This window comes from Phyllobates terribilis, unplaced genomic scaffold (genome assembly GCF_046119375.1).
Source record: "Phyllobates terribilis strain yellow unplaced genomic scaffold, ASM4611937v1 Scaffold_1__5_contigs__length_1240528914, whole genome shotgun sequence".
Lineage (NCBI taxonomy): Eukaryota > Metazoa > Chordata > Amphibia > Anura > Dendrobatidae > Phyllobates > Phyllobates terribilis.
This window is the reverse complement of record NW_027362761.1, coordinates 202,063,160-202,083,243: the sequence shown is the minus strand read 5'-3', so window position 1 is coordinate 202,083,243 and position 20,084 is coordinate 202,063,160. Positions and strand designations below refer to the sequence as shown.

General features: G+C 41.5%; 1 protein-coding gene across 1 annotated transcript in view; it reads left to right on the top strand.

The window, feature by feature from the left end:
* Nucleotides 1-453: 453 nt before the first annotated feature.
* Nucleotides 454-20,084, top strand: part of FRMD3 (FERM domain containing 3) — a 268,446-nt gene continuing 248,815 nt past the window's right edge. Inside the window, exon 1 of the mRNA XM_073670912.1 lies at nucleotides 454-797. Within this exon, the coding sequence (XP_073527013.1) occupies nucleotides 657-797 (141 nt within the window). The 5' untranslated portion in view covers nucleotides 454-656. The remainder of the gene's footprint in view (nucleotides 798-20,084) is intronic.

Genomic DNA, 20,084 nt, shown 5'->3' with positions numbered 1-20,084 from the left:
AGCGCAGAGATACAGCACACACTGCCCCTAGCGCAGAGATACAGCACACACTGCCCCTAGCACAGAGATACAGCACACACTGCCCCTAGCACAGGGATACAGCACACACTGCCCCTAGCGCAGAGATACAGCACACACTGCCCCTAGCGCAGAGATACAGCACACACTGCCCCTAGCGCAGAGATACAGCACACACTGCCCCTAGAGCAGAGATACAGCACACACTGCCCCTAGCACAGGGATACAGCACACACTGCCCCTAGCACAGGGATACAGCACACACTGCCCCTAGCGCAGAGATACAGCACACACTGCCCCTAGCGCAGAGATACAGCACACACTGCCCCTAGCACAGAGATACAGCACACACAGCCCCTAGCACAGAGATACAGCACACACTGCCCCTAGCACAGAGATACAGCACACACTGCCCCTAGCACAGAGATACAGCTCCTGCAGCAGCAGCCTCCACACTGCCCCATCCCGGGAGACCCTGCCTCCTGCAGCTCAGCATCCACAAGCTTCCCTCCCAACCCCACCACGGTCACTGTGTGGAGGGAGGGGAGAGGAGGGGGAGGTGGAGAGACAAGAGATGCATCTTGTGAGCTCCTGGTAGCAGCCTTCGCCCCTTCTTGTGATCTCTGAAGACGAGGTGCATGTTCGGCTGCCAGTGCACCCACCACACGGGGACTATGAAAATGATCCGCCTGAGGACCCCCAGCATGAGATCACTGAACGTGGAGATGCGGTGCACCGTGCGGCTGCCGGACGACAGCGAGATCTGCTGCAGCATCCAGGTATGAGGCGGCGTCAGTCACTGGCTGCAGCTCTGCGGGGAAGTTGCACTCTGCGGCTCCTGTGCAAGTTTCTGTGCTGCTATGTGCCGGACATGCGGGGAAAGTTGTGTGTGCGGCACACCACGGCAATGTGCGCCCGGGCACCTCTGCCACCACGGCACTGTGTGCCCGGGCACCTCTGCCACCACGGCACTGTGTGCCCGGGCACCTCTGCCACCACGGCACTGTGCGCCCGGGCACCTCTGCCACCACGGCACTGTGCGCCCGGGCACCTCTGCCACCACGGCACTATGGGTGGCTGTGACACGGCTCCTCAGTGCGAGGCTTCTCCCATATTTACATCCATATTCCCCACACGTGAACGTTTCGCCAGGCGCCACCCTCTGTCTCCACTCCACAGACACGTACCACAGTGCCTGCTGACAAAGGAGGGCGCTGCTTCCCTTCCTAATGACAGCCGGCATGTGAGGGGTCAACCCTATCCTAATGATGACCCATAAGGGTACCCCACTGGCACTTGACGACCCCTGTCACTGAGATACTGCCAGTGAGTGATGGCACATGCCTGGGTCTTGTGAGGTCACATATGGCTGCCCTGGTTAGTGCTGCCATTGCTGTTTTGTATGTTCTCCCTGGCAATGCTTTCTGTCCCACTAGAAGCTGGATTCTCCCCCTGGCAAAGTAAAGCCAGCCTGGCATAAAGCTGCCCAGTGCTACTGAACAGGGAGCCACGTGTAGTGCCAGTGCATGTGGGATTAGCTTTCACCTATCATGAGGATACTTATACGCCTCTATAGTAAGGGTACTGCACATTTCTCTCCTATTGATTTGAATAAGAGGTGGATGTGCAGTACCAAGTCCCGGTGGCTACAAGTAGTCCGAGCAGCTCAGCAAGTGAGCACTTCCAGCCGACGGCGGCCGCTGACTATGATAACAGCTGATGGTTGGGGGTGCTGGGTGTCGGACCTCGGTTAATCAGACATCGATGACCTCTCCTAAGTACCCTGACAATTTAAGTTCCTCTTTTAAGTCCTCTGACAATCAGTTATCTGGGGTCGAAATACACTTTAGACTGTTGGCCAAACCTGTCGACATTGGCGGGTTTGGAAATCAGATTTTTAGGTACTCATTTCTTAGGTATTGCTTCCCAATCCAGCCATACTCATGCGCAGAGGATGATAGGAGTGGTCATTTACCTCAGATAGTAAGCTATACCTCCTGACCCCCCCATACACATGTATTCTTGGCTCGGCTGTTCACGTGTTCTCACCAGAGAGGGAGCAAGCTACTGCCAAACAGCTCTGATGACAACTTTTCTTCTTAGAGAACGAAGGATCGGGCATGTTGACATCCAACAACCCAATCCTTCTCTTTTTGACATTGAGTTCAGTACACCCAAGGTGAAGTCTTCAGGTTCAACAGATGTTACTATCATCTGTATGGCAACTGTAAGGTTCCAATGCACAGTAATAAGCAGATGTTAGATCAGATGTCCAGGGAGAGTATATTAACACACACTACACTAGACACAAATATACACAGGTTTTTTTTTTTTAAAAAAAACCTTCACGGGCATGCTTCTGTAATCACCTTTCCACACTGAAAACATTCACCCTCCACCAAGTTTACATGGGTATTAGGGTATTCAGCAATATTTTACTGATAGCTGTTGCAGGAATACCTGGCAGCAGCTTATTGAGTATAGGGAATAGAAAGACCATGGCTGTGGAGTCAGAAAGCCAAACTTCCAACTCCAATTCTTCAGCTTTTCCACACTCCCACTCCAGCTTTGACTCCCGCTCCTTCATAAATGGCCCATTTCTAATAATTAGGAAGACATTGACGAGGTTGTCCACTACTTTATCACTGATGATGTATCTTTAGAATAGGTCATCAATATCTGCTTTGCCTGGGGTGCCAGGTGTTGGACCCCAACCATCAGCTGATCTTGGTGTTGGGGGCCGGAAATGCTCAATTGCCGAGCTGCTCCGTCTTCTGATAGTGGCCGCAGCATGGTACTGCACATCCGCTTCATATTCAAATCAATTGGGTGTGAACGTGCAGTACTCAGCCGTGGCCACTACAAGTAGATAGAGCAGCTCCGCAAATGAGCATTTCTGGCCAACACCGATAACAGCTGATTGCCTGGGGTGCCGGGTGTTGGACCCCGGCCGATCAGACATTGATGACCTATCCTAAGGATAGGTCATCAGTGTAAAAGTAGTGGACAACCTCTTTAACTGTAGTAAAATAGTAACGCCGGGTTACTCACCACCGTCATTGTTAAGTTGCTATGAAAGTAAGTATGCAACAAATTATACATTTAATTACGATATTAATAACGTAATATTTTTATTTTGAAGCTGGAGTCGATACATGTCTGCCAACTCCACTCAAAACTGACTGCGAGTCCACGGCCCTGAGAAAATATATCAGAGTGGAGATCATATTCCCATTAGACCATTATGTGGAAATGATTGCTAAATATTTCAGATGTTCTACCTTTTACATTCGTACAATAACAATCAGATCTGCTCCTTCCATATATTATGCACTGCTGTGGGCTTGCTCGCTTTCAGCACTGGTTAGTTCCCATTGTGCTCTTTGGTGGTTGTCACCATCAGAATCTGTGATAAGTGATGAATGAGTACATGCTCTACACCTGATTTGGCACAGTAATAGCTCTGACCCCCAGTGTTTGGCTAGCTGCCTCTTCCTCTGACAAGTGTTGCTTGTCTAGATTTGGTACATTTTGGGAGAAAGGTAACGAGGGTATAAGACACGTTCTGTCAAGCCATCCAAGGTTACTATACTATGGGAATGGCAAAGCATCAGGGATTCTGGCAAGCAGCATTTGAAGAAATCACCCTCGGGGCACATTTCTAATTCTCAAAAGTCCATACTAGAAATGTGGCACAACAAGAAACATTGCATTTGCATTGATTGATGATCTCCAAAATGAGACATTCTACAAAGTATCTGAATCTGTACACATTAAATAGTTCATGCAACAGATGCCTTCTTCTATAATACTCTACTAGTAAAGCTAGTTTATGTTCTGCCATTATCTCCTATTTTTCAGTAAAGTCAATTTCACTAGAGTGTAATGTGGCTATTTTGTGCACTTTTTACTGTGGCAAGTCCTAGCCAGTCTATGGGTTTACATACCAAATCTGACAGCATCATACAGTAGGTTTCTATAGAACTGCAATCAAAACTTGCAGCTATATTAGGGGTGCACACTTACAGCCATATTGTGACTTTGTGAAACTAGTCTATATGGTGGTGTAGATTTCATTTAGCAAAGCATTTAAACAATTGAAGTTGTGATCTGATTGGTAATGTTTTATTCCTCCCGAAAAGTCACGGAAAACCAGAAATGAGTATTAGGCCACAGCCCCACTATCAGTATTTGGTCAGTATTTTTTTCTCAGGAGTGGGAGCCAAAACCAGATGAGGAACAATCAGAGAAAAGGTATAATAGAAACAAGTCACCAATTCTGCATTAATCACCCACTCCTGGTTTTGGCTCCCACTCCTGAGAACAAATACTGACTGAATACTGACCAAATACTGATAGTGGGGCCGTGGCCTAATTGACTACTCCATCTCTATACACTAGACCATGTCAGATGAGTAAAGTGAGTTGTGAACCAGATTCTCCTCCATTTATTGCCCTTGGCAGTAGTGAGTTTCTGCCAATGAAGCAAGATGGAGCAGGCAGGTTGGAATGTAATAGAAGTAAAATAAGCATTTCAAAGCAAATGTTTCCTACAAGTTTCATTAAACATGGTGCAAAAAGTGACAATTTTAGGTTAAGGAATTGGCTTCTAGAAAAAGAGGTGCCTCACTGTCATGTATTCAAGTTTCAGGTGCATTCACAGTGAGCAGTTATCATGGACTGACATTCTAGGACAGCTCTTTTCCGATAATTGTGCACTCTAACCAGGCTGCCAATGAGTGGCAAAACTCTTCTCCGTTGGGTGATCTTTTGGTTTATTCAAAAGATCATCATTCATGGCATCACATTGTCTAGTGCAAATAGGACCTGGCTACGGAGAACAATGGCACCCTGTGTGCTCTGAACTATCTATTACTGATCATTCAGGACACATCTGACCTAGGTTCGGCCTGTTATTAAGCACCCCTAAGATCGGTGTATAGTAGCTGATAGACGACGGCACTGAAGAGCTGCCCACCAGCTACCAGCTTACTGATGGGTGGTTGTTTTATAGCCTGTTTACACAGGCAGACCATGCTGTAGATGTGCTCTAAACAATCTGTAATAGATCTGTGTGCATAGGCTGCCATTGTTCTTTTTTTAATTGGGTGGTGTAATCCCCCTTTAGTCCTTACCCTGTGGTATGATTGGAGGTTTTGAAGTATGCAGTTACATTTTATCTATTTGCTAAGCAAAATATTTGTATGATTAGTAGCCAGAAATACTGCATGAAAACCAGCTGGTAGGCCTATTAAAAGATTAGTGTCATGCCAATCACTGCTATGATCACAATGGGTCTTTATTGCTGCAGTTGAGGTCCCATTATCAGAACATCTATTTGTGCGGAATCTGGATGTAATACTGTAAATAAGTGATTTTATACCTGATGCTCTCCAGCTGATGCCAAATTACATACCATTAGTGCAGGCCGCACAGGGGCCCGAGAGATAAGGGGGCCACTTCTACCTCTAAAGCGGTAAGCAGCTTCTATTACAGATACATAAAGGCGTGCAGAGTTATTATATGCTGTTCTTCCACAGGGGCCCTCTACTGTCTGTGTCCAACCTTATGGTTAGACATGGATTAGAAACTATTGCTGTATGTTTACCACCAAATTTTCATTAGACCACATAAGGCTTTGTTCACATGTTGCTTTTTTTTTCTGAAGGCAAAACCTGCTCTCTTGACAGTAAAGAAGCTGCTTACAAAAAGTGCTTTTTGCTGCATTTTTCAGGATCTCAAAGTTCAGCTTTGCTTGTGTCACAGAAGCATGAACACAGGTCCCCAATGCAAGACATATATTCATGACAAAATACACATTACAAATGTAACAGCGGGGGGAGGTGAATTGGTCAGGAAAAGTTTACCTAAGACATTGGCAGAGCATTGTGTTTGTAGGACACTGTTTACTTTTACACTTTGGTCTGCCATTGAGTTGCTCAAGCATTGTTCAATTTCACACCTTGGTTGGCCACAGGCATTGTTGAATCTCACGCCTTGGTCGGCCAATGTTTACTTTGTACCCATTACTAATTTAATTAAACTATTAAACTGCACTAATCCTAACTCCCATCTGAGATGACCATACCAAGACATTAAAGTTTAAACTTGAGAAAATTACAAAAATAATTTAGTTTCACATACTGGTATACCTGCTTTTTACACTAAAAATGCAGCAAAACCAGATATCTGCGTTTTTTTGCAGCGTTTTTGCACTTTGAAAAAAACACTGCAAAAACGCTGAAAAAGCGCTGAAAGAAGTGACATGCTGCAGTTTTCAAACACGCATCAGTTTTCCAATTCAGTCAGGAAAAAAAAAATGTGTGCTCAGGAGATTTCTGAAATCTCATAGCTTTTGCTGGTACTGTAAAATGCAGCTTTTAATTTATATAAATTTGCATAAAAAAATGCAGCAAAAACGCAATGTGTGAACATAGCCTAAAAGTAACCTGTTTCCTTGTACTTTACTGTTTGGTGAGTTTCAGAAGAGTTAGGCTTCGTTCCCGCAATTAGCTTTTATTGAGTTTTTGGTGTTGCAGAATTTCTGCTCCTATTATTTAAACGAGGTTTCTTGTGTTTTTATTGCTTTTTGGTGTGCTTTTTTTAACAGGTTTTTATCACAGTTTTGATACTGCGGTTTTTCCCTCTTATTGGTGTGTCATGCTTTAAATAAAGCTGTTTTGTTTTTGATACTTCCTGGTATTTGACAAAACTTTATTGCTATACTTAGGTGCTTATTCTATGCGTTTTTGATGAGTTTCTGACACCGAAACACACTAAAAATGCATGTACGTTTTTTACCTGTGGAATTTCCGCACCCAATGTAAGTTTATGAGGAAATTCTGCACAGAAAACTGAGCGTACCCGCAAGAGAAATGAATATGCTACGGATTTGAAACTCGCACCACAGCTCCGTTTAAGCGGAGTAAAAAGGAAGCGCAATTCTATAAATCCCATCCACTTTTCTAGAACAGTAAGATGCTGCTTTTTTGATGCAGCGTTAAAAACGCACCAAAAGCCTAAGGCTACGTTCCCACAATGAGCGGTTGGTGACTTTTCGGTATTGCAGATTTTCTGCAGCATTTCTGCACCTATTAAGTAAATTTGATTACTTGCATTTTTTCATTGCGTTTTTGAGTGCATTTTTGATGCTTTTTGTCTCTTAGTGTGTCACATTTTAAACAAAACTGCTTTATTTTTGATACTTTGTGGTATTTAGCTGTGCCAAAAGTTTATTGATATAGTTATGTGCAGATTTTGATGCGTTTCTGTTGCACAATACATGTGTTTTTGATGCGTTTCTGTTGCACATGTGCGTTTCTTACCTGTGTATTTTCCACATCTAATGCAAGTCTATGGGGATAATCTGCACATTAAACTCAGCGCAAGAGTAATTGACATGTTGTGGATTGGAAACAAGCACCAACAGTCAATTTATGCAGCTTAAATAAAAAGCACAGTGGGCATGAGGTTTATATAAATCCCATACAGTTTTCTGGGACTGTAAGACACCATGTTTTTTGTGGAAATACGCATCTTCAGAAGCACATCAAATACTCATCATGGTAACGTAGCCCAAGGGTATGTTCACACACTGCAGATATGTTGTGAATATTTCAGCGACAGAAAATGAGTTCCATTTAACAGAATGGGGGTGTTTTAGGTGAATGGGACAGCTGAAGAACTTTCATCAGCAAAAGGTAGCAGATTTGTTGCTTTTCTGCTACTGTGGATTTTGCTTCTGATTTTTCGTGGATTTCATTCTGTACATTGCAAAAGGTGAAATTTGCAGAAAGGTGAATTTATATACAGAAATTTGGAATGAAGGGAGTAAGATATGCTTAATGAATTAATCAGGGGCACATTTCAACCTCCCGAAATGTATGCTAGCCAGAGGCTGTTGTAGTTTACAGCACCTTAGTGGTGTAATTTATGATGAATTTGTTGGGTGGGCTTTGCCACGCCCTATCTCATGATCTCCGCCTACTTGCCAAAAAGTTACCATAGCTGGCCGGGATTGGTGTAAAAATGGCCAAAGTTGCAAAATGTTGCAGGACTGAGTTAGGCCACGGCCCCACTATCAGTATTCGGTCAGTATTTTTTCTCAGGAGCGGGGGCCAAAACCAGGTGAGGAACAATCAGAGAAAAGGTATAATAGAAACAAGTCACCAATTCTGCATTTATCACCCACTCCTGGTGTTGGCTCCCACTCCTGAGAAAAAATAGTGATAGTGGGGCTGTGGCCTAACGCATAATCTTGTGACATTTCAAGCAATTTTTGGCAGATTCTGGCAAAAACTGCGTAATGAATCTTGCCCTTCATGCATTATTTTGAGGCCAGTAATTTGTTCAATATTGTTTTATCAGTATTTGTAAGCCAAAACCAGGATATAAACAGACATAAAGTACAATAGAAAGACTTGAGCCTCTTTCGATTTTGGAACCACTCCTGGTTTTTGCTTAGAAATACAAAATACTGATGTAAATACTATTCTGTGAAAGAGCCCTAAGGACTTGTTTCCATGTTGCATTTTTGCCCTATTTTTTCCTGCAGTGTTTTACAGTACCAGCAAGGTGAATGAGATTTCATGCACTTGCTTCTTATTTTTTCCTTGTAGATTTGAACTTTCACATCTGTATCATGTCAATTCTTTTACTGTTTTTCCTGTGGTTTTCATTTATTCAATTAATGGGAAAAGAAGGCAAATAAAAATCCATCAAAAACGTGTATTTTGCATTGCTTTTTTTCCTGACAACATTTTTTTTTGCAGCAGAAAAATCTGTTGCAAACACGAAACTGTGCACATACCCTATTCTAACTATAACATTTTGCTGCAATTTTGAAACGATCATGCCAATAAAAGCCTCGTGATCCAAAAGTGCGATTAAACTTCTAGATTCCGTTATGTGCTTGAATAGTTTTTCCAGCGTTAGCTCAGTTCGGAGCTTCTATCACAGATTTATGCAGAAAGCAATGTTGTTCTTCAAATCCAAGTAATAAAAATTTTAACAGATTCCCTTTCTAAGGCCGCATTCACACTTCAGTATTTTTGTATCAGTATTTAATAAGTGCTTGTATGGCAAAACTAGTAGTATCTCCAAAACACATGTCAATCTTTCAATTATAGTTTTTTTTTGTAAGTTCCACTCCTGGCTTTGGCATATAAACACTGATGCAAAAATACTGAGGTGTGAATGAGCCCTAAGGCAGTGGGGTTTTTATACACTACAGATCGCTGGATCACTGAAGAAAGCTATAGTGCATGTAGATGTTGGTAACCTCCCCTATTCCATACTATTCTGTATTGGAGAAGGCAGTTTTATGGAGATAACAGCTTTCCACCCTGATGACAAGCGGAGCATTTACTTTGTTCTAATCTCTATAATTTCTGTTCTCTCTTTGACATAAAGTTTGCTTTGAGTCACCCATTGCAGCTTCTAAGAACAACTACTTTTACTATTTGGAGACACATCTCCCAGCTTTCACCACACCCATGGACGAATATTATAATGCTCCCACAATACAAACATACATTGGAAGGTCTCTAAAAAAAGATCCATAAGAATACTTTAAGATAATGGCAAGTTTCTTTAGCAACAGGTACTGGTCCATTCCCTTATCTTGCTCACTTGTAGATATTGTTGTAGTCATTGGATTGGTAACATAAGTAAATACTATAGATTGAAGAAAAAAACAACTCTATTTCTTTTAAATAATGCTAGTTTCTTTGTAGCAATTAGTTAGACTAGTTGCCATACAGTTCTCCAGATTTTGAGCTAAAATATTTGAAAAAACAAGTATATAAAATTACACAAAATAAAAAATGTCAACAGAAAATACGTAGAAGGGCCAATAAATTAAATGCTACTTTAATAAAAAATAATGAATTGTTCATGTAGTTTAAAATCGATACTGATCTGTTTCGGCTCAAGCAGCGGGCTTTGCTTCCTTCCCCTATGGTCGGTTCATTCTGAGTTACTGTAGTTTGCCCTGGATTACTATTGTAATCCAGCAAGTAACTGATGTCATAATTTAACGTCTTCCACGTAGTAATACACCCTGCTACCACAGAATGCACAATCCTACAGTGGTGGCCAAAAGTATTGGCACCCCTGCAATTCTGTCAGATAATACTCAGTTTCTTCCTGAAAATGATTGCAATCACAAATTCTTTTGTATTATTATCTTCATTTAATTTGCTTGCAAGGAAAAAACACAAAAGAGAATGAAGCAAAAATCAAATCATTGATCATTTCACACAAAACTCCAAAAATGGTCCGGACAAAAGTATTGGCACCCTCGGCCTAATACTTGGTTGCACAACCTTTAGCCAAAAAAACTGCGAACAACCGCTTCCGGTAACCATCAATGAGTTTCTTACAATGCTCTGCTGGAATTGTAGACCATTCTTCTTTGGCAAACTGCTCCAGGTCCCTGATATTTGTAGGGTGCCTTCTCCAAACTGCCATTTTGAGATCTCTCCACAGGTGTTCTATGGGATTCAGGTCTGGACTCATTGCTGGCCACCTTAGAAGTCTCCAGGGATTTCTCTCAAACCATTTTATAGTGCTTTTGGAAGTGTGTTTTGGGTCATTGTCCTGCTGGAAGACCCATGACCTCTGAGGGAGACCCAGCTTTCTCACACTGGGCCCTACATTATGCTGCAAAATTTGTTGGTAGTCTTCAGACTTCATAATGCCATGCACACGGTCAAGCAGTCCAGTGCCAGAGGCAGCAAAGCAACCCCAAAACATCAGGGAACCTCCACCATGTTTGACTGTAGGGACAGTGTTCTTTTCTTTGAATGCCTCTTTTTTTTTCCTGTACACTCTATGTTGATGCTTTTTCCCAAAAAGCTCTACTTTTGTCTCATCTGACCAGAGAACATTCTTCCAAAACGTTTTAGGCTTTCTCAGGTAAGTTTTGGCAAACTCCAGCCTGGCTTTTTTATGTCTCGGGGTAAGAAGTGGGGTCTTCCTGGGTATCCTACCATACAGTCCCTTTTCATTCAGACGCCGGGTTGACACTGTTGTACCCTCGGACTGCAGGGCAGCTTGAACTTGTTTGGATGTTAAATCGAGGTTCCTCAACTACTTCCTCAACTACCTTCTCTGAAAATCCCTGCTTCCAGCACCTCTAACTAGAATTTTCCTTATCAGGACTTCAAAGCTATCTTTATCAAACAGGAGGCCAAAACAGTATCTCCCCATTGGCCCCTTTCACAAAAATGAACTACCCAGGATCTTTCTCTAAGAGTGATGCGATGTCTGCTTACCTTAAAGAGAATTTAAAGACGGGATTCATCTGGAAGTCTACATCTCCATCCAGTGCAAACTTCGTTGTAAAAAAAAAAAAAAAAAAATAGATCTCTTATACTTTGACTATCAGGATTTAAATAAAATCACTTTGATAGATCGCTATTCATTGCCCCTCATCTCAGAAGTTTTTAATTAGAAGGGTCCTTATCATTTCACCAAATTACGCCTACATGGATCCTGTTAGCTAATACACAATAAAGACGGCAACGAACAGAAGATCACGTTCAACACCCATTATGGTCACTATGAATATCTCTTCATCCTATTCAGATTAAGCAGGGCACTGTCTGTGCTCCAGAATATCATTAATTAAATCAAATCGTTCATGATTTTTTGTACAAAATTGTCTTAGGCTATGTGCCCACGATGCAGAAATGCTCCGGATTTTTTCCTGAGCGTTTCTGCATCTCCCTGGCAGGAAAAAACGCATGCGGATTGTACATGTGGATTGTACATGCGGATTTTACATGCGGATTGTACATGTGTTTTCCTGCCAGGGACATGCGGATGTGAAGCGTTCTTCACTTGCATTTCCTCATGCGGGTTGTCAAGCGCTTTCCAAGCAATTTTAGCATCACTTGGAAAGTGCTTGATAACTTGGTCACACTATATAAATCCATGCAACAGGCATGTATTTATATAGTGTGACTGTAAAATAATGTTAAATAAAAAAATAAATATATACTTACCTTCTGATGGCCACCGGAGTCTTTATTCGATGCGTCTCGGCTTGCCGGCAGCTCGCGGTACACTGAAAGGACCTGCCGACATCAGTTTCGCGTGACCCGTCACATGACTAAATGACGTCAGCGCAGGTCCTTCAGTCCACCGCGATCTGCCGGCAAGCGAAGACAAGCATACCGGGGGCCATCAGAAGGTAAGTATAATATTTATTTTTTATTATTTTACTTTTTTATTACTTTTTTTATTTTATTTTTTTTTACAGGTTCTATGGTACCCGGGTCTGGAGGAGAGTCTCCTCTCCTCCTGACCCGAGTACCATCCACACATTGAAACGCATGTACAGATGCAGTGATGCGGAGTCCAAGCGTTCCAATGCAAGTCAATGGCGGCGAAAATGCAGCGCTTCCGCAAAATAATTGGTAGTGCTCCGTTTTTTTCCGCAATGATAATCCGCAGCGGAAATTTCTGCAGCATGTGCACAGCACATGCGGATTATCATTGGGGAACATGGCAGGCCTCCTACCAAGCGTTTAAGCGTTTCTGCAGTGGAATTGCTGCTGCCGAAACACTTAAAAAACACATCGTGGGCTCACAGCCTTAGTCTATCTGGATGACATCCTAATCTCCAAAAACCTGGATTCACGCCGTCTTCATGTCAACTACATTTTGAAGAGACTGCAACAAAATCACCTTTACACTAAGCTAGCAAAATATCTCTTTGATTGTCTCTGTTTCTTGGTTACATCATCTCTTTTGGACTACTGTCCACCAAATATAACAGAGGAGAATGAGAATCTGCTATTAGGACAAATAGACAAAGTAGCAAAACATAATGAAGTGATTGTAATGGGGGATTTCAACTACCAGGATATTGACTGGGAAACAGAAACCTGTAGATCTCAGAAAGGAAAAAGGTTCTTGACAAATATTAAGGATAATTATCTCTCCCAACTAGTGCAGGAACCAACGAGAGGGAAGGCCGTGTTGGACTTAATATTGACTAATAGGCCTGATAGAATAACTGAGGTACAGATAGGGGGGCACCTAGGTAATAGCGATCATAATATTATCGACTTCAAAATGCCCTTCAGTAGGGTTATCAATAAGGGAACAACAAAAACATTAAACTTTAGGAGGGCGAAGTTTGATCAGCTGATAGAAAACCTTCAACTTATTGACTGGGACAAAGTACTTAATCAATGGAATACGAATAGTAAATGGGAAACCTTCAAAAGAATTCTGAATACTCAGTGCGAGAGGTATATACCGTATGGGAATAAAAGGGCCAGAAATAAGAGGAAACCAATATGGTTGAACAAGAACGTAAAAGGGGCGTTAAATAGCAAAAAAGAGGCATTCAAGAGATTAAAACAGGAAAACAGTAAGGAGGCACTAATGTGTTATAAGGAAAAAACGAGAACCTGTAAAAAAACAAATAAAAATAGCGAAGGAGGAAACAGAGACTTATTGCTAGGGAAAGTAGATCAAATCCCAAACTGTTCTTTACGTATATAAATAGTAAAAGGATTAAACCGGATAATATTGGACCAATAAAAAGTGAGGAAGGCAAAATCATAGAGAAAGATGAGGATAAAGCTAATCTATTAAATAATTTTTTTTCGACAACTTTCACAAAGGAAATAGAACTAACAGGAGAAATGAGAAGTGACAAACTTAATCCTCCACCAAGTATGACTAATCTAACCCAAGTTGAGGTACAGAAACGCCTCAGTAACATTAAAATAAACAAATCACCCGGACCTGATGGCATACACCCACGGGTACTAAGGGAACTAAGTAATGTGATAGACAGACCGTTATATCTTATATTTAAGGACTCTGTTGAGACTGGGTCTGTACCACTTGATTGGCGACAGGCGAATGTAGTGCCAATATTCAAAAAGGGAGCGAAAAGTGACGCCGGAAACTATCGGCCGGTGAGTCTGACGTCCGTTGTGGGCAAAATTTTTGAAAGCTTCATTAAAGAGGCGATTACGCAGCATCTTGATGCTAATAATCTATTAATCCCAAACCAACATGGATTCATGAGGAATTGCTCCTGCCAAACAAACCTGATTGACTTCTACGAGGAGGTTAGCTCTCGAGTAGATCAGGGGGAACCAGTGGATGTCGTGTATCTCGACTTCTCAAAAGCGTTCGATAGCGTGCCACATAATAGGTTGGTATACAAAATGAGAATGATGGGGCTGGGGAAAAATGTCTGCAAGTGGGTAGCTAACTGGCTAAAGGATAGAAGGCAGAGGGTGGTTATAAATGGAATATACTCAGATTGGGTAAGCGTCACTAGTGGGGTACCACAGGGGTCTGTACTAGGCCCAATGTTATTTAATATCTTTATTAACGACATAGTCAATGGGATAAATAGTAAAATATCAATATTTGCAGATGACACAAAGTTATGTAAAACAATTAATACAAAAGAGGACAGTGCAGACCTACAGAGGGATTTGGATAAGCTGGGTAGGTGGAGCATTAAATGGCAAATGAGGTTTAACGAGGAGAAATGTAAGGTCATACATATGGGAAGGAAAAATGGAAGACACCAGTACTCACTGAATGGGAAATCATTGGGGAATTCAGAGATGGAGAAGGACTTGGGCATCTTGATTGATAGCAAACTAAATTGGAGTGCCCAAAGTCAGGCCGCTGCTGTAAGGGCAAACAGGGTAATGGGATGTATCAGAAGAGGTATAGCTGCAAAGGATGAGAACATTGTTCTTCCACTGTACAAAGCACTGGTCAGACCACACTTGGAATACTGTGCTCAGTTATGGGCCCCAATATATAGAAAGGATATAAATGAGCTTGAAAAGGTACAAAGGAGGGCAACAAAATTAATAAAGGGAATGGAGGGACTGCAATACCCAGAGAGGTTGGCAAAACTAAGACTATTCAGCCTGGAAAAGAGAAGGTTGAGGGGGGACATAATAAATGTGTACAAATATGTTAGGGGACAGTATAGAGATCTTGCCCGGGATTTGTTCAAAAGGAGGGATATTACGGTAACAAGAGGGCATTCACTAAGACTGGAAGAGAAAAGGTTTCAGCACCAGCATAGGAAGGGGTTCTTTACGGTAAGAGCAGTGAGAATATGGAATTCACTGAGTGAGGAGACGGTAATGTCGGATTCACTACACCAGTTCAAGCGGGGACTGGATACATTTCTAGATACCAGGCAGATTTCAGCGTATACTTAAAAATAAAATAGTAGGTTGATACAGGGATTTATTCTGACTGCTGGTTTCAGAGTCGGGAGGGAATTTTTCCTCAGGTGAAGATTGGCTAAATCATTTGGGGTTTTTGCCCTCCTCTGGATCAACTTTAGCAATTACAGAACTAACAGGTCGAACTTGATGGACGCAAGTCTTTATTCGGCTTTACAAACTATGTTACTATGTTACTATATGCACCTAGAAAAAGTTTCTGCTATTGGATTGGCCACAACCCATTGGTCTTAATGCCCCTCAAAAGTCTATTGGCTTTGCAAATTAGCAGTTCATTAAAAATTACTCTCAAAAGTAGCTCTTTTTATGCTGCTCACTCAGAAGGGCATTCATTTTCAGAACCAGCCGGATTCTGCTAGTCAAGCTTTCAACCTATGTTCACACGTTGCATTTTTGCTTTTTTTCTGCAGGCAAAACCTGCTCTCTTGGCAGTAAAGAAGCTGCTTACAAAAAGCTGGTTTAGCTGTGTTTTTGCTGATTTCTTTGATTTTTTTGCTGCGTTTTTAAAGATACCAAAGTTCAGCTTTGCTTCCACCTGACAAGCAGGAACAATACAAGGTGTTAGCCCACCAATGCAACATGTATGTGAAACCTTAAAACATTTTTGGAAAAAAGGGCAATTTGATCAAGTTATTTAGAGGGAAAAGTTTTTTAGGTCGGAAAAAATAGTGACTATTCTGCACAAAAAAAAAGCTAGATTTATGCAAGAAGCGCAGCCATCAACTGTGGTTATGAGAGTTTATGAACAAATATACAATTGCAAATGTAAAAACAGTTGGGGAAGTTGAATGAGTCTGGCATTGTTTACCTAACACATTTGTAGGGCATTCGATTGGTCTGGCATTGTTCACTTTCACACATTGGTAGGGCATTAAATTCCTAGGGCTTTGTTTACTTTCACACATCTCACTAATTTAATCACATTGTACTAATACTAGCATCCATGCTCACATGAGGAGACCAAGACATTATGTGTAAAAATCACAAAAATAAATGGGTTTCACACCCTTCTGTACCTGCGTTTTTTTCACTAAAAATGCTGCAAAAACTGATAGCAGCATTATTGCTGCTTTTTTGCACTTACTCATTGCTTACAATGAGTGAAAAAATTGCTCTAAAAACAATGAAAGGGTTGACAAGCTGCAGTTTTCAACAACGAAGCAGTTTTCCAATTCAGTCAGGAAAAAAAAAACCCAAGCTTGTGCTTTAGATTTCCAAATCACATAGCTTTTGCTGGTACTGTAAAATGCAGCATTTAACTTGCATAACAAGTGACAAAAATAGCTGCAAAAACTCAAAGTGTGAACATAGCCTAAGGAACTGAAGTCTTGTTTTTTGGACTGCTCCAGTATTACATCACCTGGACGTCGTCCGGCCATTCTTCCTTGGAGTTGATTTCTCTGCTATTAGGTGTAGGAGCAGTTCTTTAACAAAATTCTTCCAAAATGTAGAAATTATCCCTTTGGCTTTTTATCCAGGAAATTCTCTTCGGCAGAAAGGAATTACTCTTTTGGTGATTGAGAACTTTTAGCCATAAAATTAGCTTTTTAGGAATTGTGATATCTACTTGAAGTTAAGTTCCTGATGACATCTGTACAGACCATAAAAATCCGTAGTAGTTTCAGCCAGCCTGTAGACCGAATTCTCATCAAGCCTTTTGATCACTTCTTGCTTATATTTATTTTTCTGCTAGTTTACCACCTACAAGATGTTCTCTTATCTCTGAAGCATTTTGCCAGAAGGTCTTCACTTGGGATCATTTTTCTCTTCACTTTGGTCACCTAAATGTAAAACAAACTATGAAACTCCTTTCTCCTTTGTATTGCATGCCAAAATGGAAACCAAACATCAAAGAGTTTGTGGCATTCTGTTCTCAGTGTGCATAGTTCAAATCTTCTCATAAAGTGTTCTTGGTTCTTTACAGCCTCTACCTTTTTCATAAGAACCTTGGGCTGAAAATTACACAGACTTTATTACAGATCTTCCAGAGGCGCAAGGGTTCACTACTATCTGGGTTGTAGTGGACCGTTGTTCTAAATAGTCTCATTTTGTTACATTACCTGGACTTTCACCTGCTTCACATCTGACTCAAGTGCTCTTCAAAGAAATATTCCGGTTCCTCGATCTTCCAGCCCATATAGTGTATGACCATGGTGTGTAATTTCTTTCCAGGGCCTTGGTGGCACTGCGTAAGAATCTCAAAGTTTGCTTAGACTTTTCCTCTTCCTAAAACCCCTCAAGGTCATTTTCTTTCTTGGGCTGAATATTCCCTTAAAAATTCAGTTTTTGAGTCTACAGAGAAATCTTCCTTTGTCACAGTGTATCGTCAAGAGCCTCATGTTTCTCTGCCATCTGCAAAGGACATTCATGACATGACATCTAAATTGAGGTGCAATCCCATTTGGCAGCAGCCATGGCTAGATCAAGGAAACCTCTACTGGTGATGAGGTTTGGCTTTCTACCAAAACATGTATTTAGATACTCCCTACAAGAAGCTGGCTCTCACGTTCATCGGTTCATTCCAAACTATTGAGCAAATCAATCCGTTCACTTTTCATTTGAAATTGCCTTCTGTTTTGGAGATTCCCAATACTTTTCACATCTTCATACTACTTCCCCTGGTCAATAAATTCTCTTATACTATCAACTCAGTTCCTGCTTCCGCTACTGAACCTGACATTTAGGATGAGATTAACCACATTTTGGAACATAAAAAAGTTTGTGGGATTTTTTTCTATTTTCTACTTGATAAACTGGTAGGGATGCGGTCCAAAGAAAGGTGCTGGGTTCTTAAAAAAAGACATTAAGGCTATGTTCCCAGTTTTTGCTGAGTTTTTATACTGTGTATTTTCAAAAAAATGCAGTGACTTATTTTACTTAATAGGTGCAGGAATGGAGCAGAAAATGCACATCAAAAACTCACCAAAAGCTCATCGTAGGAACATAGCCGAATGCTCAAAATTTACTAAAAAATTTTCTTACCAAGCATCTTCTTTCTTTGACGGTGTGACGATACAGAGTAAAACCTTAATTATGCCAGACATACTTTCTGATGGCAAGAGCAGCATTCCTTTATTTTTATGTTGACTCTTTAATCTCTATTCTTCTTTAGTTGATTAACACAGACTATTATTTGTATAACCCTGAATGCTATCTGCTCTTTGAGTCTGAAACAATTAAGTGTATTTACAAGAGCCCCTGTGATACAAACTATGTAAATAGATTAGCTAGAACAATGAATGTTTGCTAAATATGTTAAATACCATTGTAGGGTGTTTGCCAGTCAATCTTGGGGGATGAGCTGTGGATACTCAAGCCCTGCACCTTTACCTGTTACCTGTGCCTGATGACCTCACACAGATGTAAATATAAACAGGGATGTCTGTAGTGCTGGAGTCAGATTCAGTCTTGGGACAGAGAATCAGAAGGACTTTGGAAGGAAAATGGGAGACATCCTCCAGGACAGCAGATGGATTGCATGGCATTACCAAAGAGACACAGATTTGAATTCTATATTATTCTAGCCTAAGGGTACCGGCCCTGACTGGAAAGATTCGGATCTGATCCATTAACCATCAGAGAGACATGCATTTTGGGGAGTCCAGGAGAGGACGAAGAAGTCAACTGGCCCCATGGATATATTGTTTTGTGGTTGCCAGGATGGACCTACCGGTCGCCTAGAACCTATGGAGACATTTGGAGTTGCCTGGAGGGACCCACCGATCGCCTGGCCCCAAGTAAACTCTCGGAGAGGCCAGATTTGGACCCTTGGGTCTCCTGGTCTTGTACCTCGATGGACTGCTAGCTTCCTAAGCTTGCCACTACCTCCTCTCTGTGGGGGCCCGCCAGAAGCAGGGGGCCACTGGTTCAGGTAGTCGGCCCTGGAAGTCTCCCAAGTCATAGCTGTTCTATCCCAGGTGGGTCAGTGGAAGGGTGAGACTGTGTAACGTTGCACCATCTTTGCTATTCGCTGGGAATGTTCTGTGTGTTTATTGTCCGCTATGTGGTTCAATAAAGTATTGCCACGCTGTTTTACCCTCACACTGTGTTGTCTGAGTAGCGTTACGCCCACGGAAGACCCGGGGTCTTCACAGACGTTTTTTTTTTTGTCAGGGGCCTAGTTACTCACCTGTCACTGCTCTAGTGAAAGGCTTTCCTTCTCCTATGGCTGGCCCAGTCTGTGCTAGTCCGCAACTTCTTACCGTGGTAACCTCTGATGTCATCATCTAAGGCCTTTTAAGGCTGTTCCAGGTGGCCAGTTACGAGTCTAATCAATGGAACATTTACATTTTAGTTGGTTAGTTGGGGGAAGAGGTGGTTATTTTGAAACAAAACATCAATCTTTTGCGAATGGCAAGTATACAATACTGAGTTAAATTGACTAAGCTAACATAACCAAAAAATTTGGTTGGTGCACACAGAATTACTCCCACAGATCTCACTTTAAAACTTTTAATGCGTTTCTTGAGGGCATCCATGTGCAGAAAACCTCTTTCCAGAAGCAGCTGCAGTAAATGAATACAGAAAACACCCACGTGCAGCTTCTACTGCAGTGATTATCTACAATTATAGTGTTATCATTTATCATCCTTGATTAAGATATTGCTGTTGGTTTTTCTAGCTCCATTATTAATAGCAATTGCATATCCAAACAAACTTGTAGATTATAATTCTCAAGTGTGTTACTGTAGTTATAAGATTGGATGATTGCAAAAAGTGTAATAAAAATATTACTTGATTTGTCATGGACCCATGGTAAAATATATTTTTTTGTAATCTTAAGAAAAAGATAGGTTTAGCAACCTTAATATGGGCACA